Source organism: Habropoda laboriosa, unplaced genomic scaffold (genome assembly GCF_001263275.1).
Source record: "Habropoda laboriosa isolate 0110345459 unplaced genomic scaffold, ASM126327v1 scaffold41, whole genome shotgun sequence".
Taxonomy (NCBI): Eukaryota; Metazoa; Arthropoda; class Insecta; order Hymenoptera; family Apidae; genus Habropoda; species Habropoda laboriosa.
The window spans coordinates 1,374,917-1,380,136 of record NW_017100164.1 but is presented as its reverse complement, the minus strand read 5'-3'; the positions used below and the strand labels follow the sequence as shown (position 1 = coordinate 1,380,136).

The 5,220-nt window shown below is 36.0% G+C and overlaps 1 protein-coding gene across 1 annotated transcript; it reads right to left on the bottom strand.

The window, feature by feature from the left end:
• Positions 1–772: 772 nt before the first annotated feature.
• Positions 773–2,247, bottom strand: LOC108578567 (flexible cuticle protein 12-like). The gene is made up of 3 exons (XM_017941932.1): positions 2,173–2,247; positions 1,068–1,315; positions 773–940 (listed from the first exon to the last, which is right to left on the bottom strand). The coding sequence occupies exons 1-3, from the start codon at positions 2,179–2,181 to the stop codon at positions 880–882; spliced, it is 318 nt and encodes a 105-aa protein (XP_017797421.1). The 5' UTR covers positions 2,182–2,247; the 3' UTR covers positions 773–879.
• Positions 2,248–5,220: the final 2,973 nt, after the last annotated feature.

The following is a 5,220-nucleotide window of genomic DNA, read 5'->3' as shown; positions in this document are numbered from 1 at the left end:
TCAGCGAACTTTCTTTTTTTATGTGTACTCAAAACATTTATTCTTTATTACTTATTTTAGCAGATATTTTCACAGCATAAAATGGAATAAACACATCTATGTTCAGTTTGTGTACATATTTATTTGCACAATTGATGTCTTGTTACATACAATAAGGGTACGTGTATAAAAAAAATACTCATTTTCACGCAAATAAATGAGTGCTCTGTCGTCGCCTCTCTAAAAGTGAATCATGAGTGGAACTTCTAACGCCTCTCGTTCAAAATGTTTTTTCAGTAGTTTCTCAAAACTATGCAAAATAACTTGTCTTTACGCAATGGCACGCGCTTCACTAATGAAACTAATATCTGTAGTGTCATGGTAACTACTTATACGAATTTTGTTTATTCATTATTTTGTATATTTTAAAGATTGCGTTCGAAGCACTAATATTGATTCAATCAGTGTTTTAAACATTTTTTAATTTTTTAACAGAATTCAGAATACTGTTGGGAATTTATTATTCCTAAATTCCTCTTTCAGTTTCAATTTCTGTCATATTCGACTACACGATTGCGAGTTCTCTCGTTGTAACATATGATAGCAATCATCGGTATTTCTGCCTTAAATTTAGTGTTAAACAAAGTAAATATAAAAAAGAAAAACCAGTGATTGTATCCCAACAATAAAAAGTATGATATTGTAAATATATAAATATAAAAAAACCTATTATTTCGAAATAGCAATCGATATTTTTGAGAACATTCACGTTTATTGAGGAGTAAATCGCGTGCCACTTGATCTTTAAGGTACATATGATATTCTAATACACTTATATTGGCGTGTGCCGATGGTCGGAAAATCCTAGATAATGTTATCACGGAACTTCAGTTCCCAGGTTTATTTTGAAACGAGATTGATGGTAGGATGGAATCCATCTTTATCGGCGGTGTAATCAACCCTTCAATCAGATAATTACATTTTTGATATATCTTCGGCACTTATTCAAACAAAAGCGTATTATCGGAGTGCAATTTTAAATTCAACTAATGTTGTATTTTTGAAAATTTGTTTTGCAAGTATTTTACCTATAAGTGTGACCATCTGGTGATGTAAAGCTGAAACTACCAGTAACATCGAGAGATTCATCGTCGGTACCCTCGTTTTTCAATTCCGCGGTTTCTTCCCTCTTTTGGCCGTCGCTCTGTTCATAACTGAAATGATATCCACCTACTCCAATATTGTTTTGCTCTTCCTGCTTTATGATCGTAATTTCATTTGGATTTCCTTGGGGCGCTGCGAGAGCTGCCACTATCGCTGTCACGAAGATGAAAATCTGCGTAATAAGGATTAACTAAAAACCTTGTCATTTTTAAGGAAACTGTCAATCTATATAGATATTTAGTTTTTTCTTTTCTAACTTCATATTTACAAGCATAATTTTTTAAATTAACTTCTTTTACTTTTGAGCTTAAGATAAGTACAATACTTCGATACGACCACACGGTGTAAGCTACCAAAAATGCATATACAAGTACACCGTAACTCGACAACTGTTTTACCAAGTGTTTTTACTTCAACAAAGGTATACGTATCACGTTCTAAAAACATAACTCCTAAATCTCTTTAAGTGTACCCGATTCAAGGGTCCATCACCACTATCGAAGAGGTTTCAACAACTATATTACGTAACAGGCATGTAATCCGTCAATCGGAATAATTCAGTCAGGACTCGAACATGGATCTTTACAACGATCAACTGTGAGTTACCTAAATTACAACAAATCCCTTCAAGACTAATTATTCGAAGACCTCTCTACCGTTTTCAAACCAACATAACGCGTACAACCGTTATCCTCCCACAAGTACGAAGAATACTGTTATCGTAAGTAAATATAAAGTGACATATCACGACGGAAGAATCGATCGTATAATTTACGGTGTAAAACACGAATGGTTCGCCATTAGGAGCTTATCATCACGCGCCAAAAATTATGATTAATCATCGGTGCGTGAAACGTCGTACACGCACAAATGTCACAGTCCTCTTCACTTTCACTGTTACGTAAAATTTTCAGGGTCTGGCGCGTCCGAAATAATCGGCTTCTGGCTCCCTGTACGTACGATGGAGCGCGAAACGATCTCACGCGGACGCCTTACGTTACGAATTTCTTCCCGTAGGTCGGAACCCACCGTCTTCATGGCGAGGACTCTTCGTGCGAACTGGACTCTACTGTCCCTTCGTCCTTAAACGACGACCGATACAAGTGATACCAAGGATGCACGGTGCATCTGCCTTTATATAGTCGGAAAATCGCGGGTGTTGCATCCCCACCTGGCATTAGACTAGCCGGAGATTCGCGGATCGGTCTCTCCCCTAACGGTGCTAGAGGATGCATCCGCGATGCAACGGTACAAGTGTCTCTCCTATAGAGGAGCGTTTGCATTCTTTGTCCCGCGCGCTGTTTGTTCCACGTTATTGAGGAGGATCGAAGCCACAGCCTGTCGCACAGGAGCGCGGACATTTGTTTATAACGATTGGAAGTAGAATATATAAAAAGCTCGTTAAACAATCGTATCATACTGTTAATGATCCGTATTTTACGAATGTTGTAAAAGTACTTTTATTCTGATGGACTTTTTATCTTTAATTATAGTAATTTTATTCACGTGTAATATCTTGAAAGCAGATGTTTGAGAAATGTTACTTCACAATTTATTACTTACTTTTTTTTTTTCTTTTCACATAGAACTTAGTCTTCGTTTTTTTTTTTTTTATTACAATTGCACGTATTCCGAATATATGTACATAACATTTTGTAGAAAGGCTGTTTCTCTTTCTAATGAGATCTACCTGATATACTACTCAATTAATCATATCGCAGACTACTGAAACATCCAGTTTTCTCTATATCTTGAACACGTAACCAAATAAAATGGATAAATTAAACAGGAAAATTAAGCACTCTTCACTTTACTTGAGAAATATGTCTCTATACTTAATAATACCTGTATTCTGCAAGTATCAAATCACGTGGAGAAACGTTCAGTAGGAAAATGGTAAATCGACGAAAGTTTGCTCCAAAGGGGTTTTCATGCTTTTGAGAGATATGCTCGATTAACGAACTTCATTGCATCGTCATTCAGCAGGTAAATGTCCTCCTTCTTTCGAATTGGCATTTATGAACTTGCCCATCATGTCGTTCAGATATTACAATGTAAAGGATCTTTCAGGTGGACTTTGCCGTAGGAACTTCATCAGCAATGCCAAGGACCTTTCGTCTCTCTGTACAGGGAGACGATTGTTCCTTTTCACACAGAGTATGTGAGTCTAGTCACGTCAAGTTCATCTATGTTTAGATCACAATAACGCTCACCTTGCAAATTGAACCGTGCTAAATAGTATATGGGTAATCGCGAAGCGAACGTCCGATAAGATTAACCTTTTACAGATACACAGATATTTCTCCTCATCTGTGTTCTGTTCCAAGTGTTATTTTTACTTTAGAAAATGTTACTCTGTCACTCTAAATGAACTTTATTATACAATTCTATCTATTGATTACTTCTATAAAAATATCAGTAAAATTGTTCACTTTACAGTTAGTAGCATTGGTAATCTTGTAATAGAATATTAGAAAAATGGACAATTTTAAAATATAACATTTGTGAAATTAGTAATCTTACAATAGTTGGATTGTAGCAAAATTAGTAATCTTGTAATGTAATATTAGTAAAACAATTCTGTAATATAGCATTAGTGAAATTGATAATTTCATGATGCAGCTATGTATTAGTCATGTATGCAGTAGTATTGCTATTATTCTATGTTAAGATTTGATACAAGGATACGTAGGTGAATTGAAAAATCTTTGATTACAGGACGTATACGTATCCATGAACTTTAGTCACATAGCATCGGAATGATTTTCAATATACTCGTAACGCACCTAGGATAGTTTATAATCTTGGATTAAGTAAGACGCTTTGTGACGTAACATGTGAAATGTATTTACTCGGAGATAATTCTACACCGTTCGAACACGTGAATGAAGTATTTGTCCACGATGTTCCCTTTTACGATGGTTTTAAAGATCAACATGTATTTCGTTGGCATAAAAACATCAAGTGTTAATTAAAGAACGATTCTTCATAGTACAATTATACAGCGGTTGACCACACATCTTGCATTTCCCGTTACAAAAGTGGAATGACATCAGGAACAAAATTCTGTCTCAGCATTCGCTATGCTAATGGCATTCGTTTTTCATCACTATCACTTTTTTAACAGTTTAAGTAATTTAAAAAAAGAAAAAAACAGAAGATCCTCGCTATTCTTCCTCATGCTTTTACGATTCGACATTTCGGTCTTCGAGATTTTATACGAACGCAATTCAAAGTAGCTTTCGAACGGAAAAAATGTTTTAATTTCTTGTACAATGCGGTATGTTCCAATGCCTCGCTACGGTTCAAGAATTATTATAATTTAATATACGTGAGAAAAAGTTGAGACTTGAGACCACACCAGAGTATAATGCGACAGAAGACTGATCGCAGGTATATGTCAATAATAAATCAACTTTTTCAATTAATGCCTAAAACTTACATCTATCTTGCACTGTTCTTTTATCTTACATGTATTATATTAAGATTTCAGATCCATGTGAAAGGAGTAAAAACTTCAGTGAAATAATTACCACAAAAATACGACATCTATCAACTGAGAGAACCAAAACCCGCAGCTTTACATTCTATCCGTTAAAACGCATATTTAAAAATTCTACCAACAATTTCTACAAATAAATAACGCTGGAATTTTCAATTTTAGGTTTTGCGTGTCAAAACGAATAACGAAAGAAGTTGCACCTGTTACAGACAGGAAGATCTAGAATAATTCTGGAACAACCTATTTAGTAGGTTCTACCTGCTCAGTGATTACGTGGTCAAAAATCATGGTAGCGTCACGAACAGACAGTAGTGGATCGTACGTAACAGTGATTCTTTTTATCCCCATTACCGAAGAGGATACGTGTAACAGCCATTTAGAAGATGTTGGCGATTTCGTAACACGGATGATTCCTAGGGAAAGCCGAATCCATTGGAACGTCGTATTCCTACCCCTGTTCGCGGTTCGCAGTTCGTCGTTTGGTCGTCGAAGCCTCGAGGCGTTGTGCACGCGGCCGAGCGTCCTTGGTAATTGTGACATTTGCTTTTCTCGGCGTTGTACGCGCGCCGAGAGAA

Excerpts from the sequence above, each read along its gene's own strand:
- LOC108578567 (XM_017941932.1), bottom strand. Across the intron at positions 941-1,067 it reads CCAGATGGTCACACTTATAG|GGTTGATTACACCGCCGATA; the intron begins GTAAAATACTTG and ends ATCTGATTGAAG.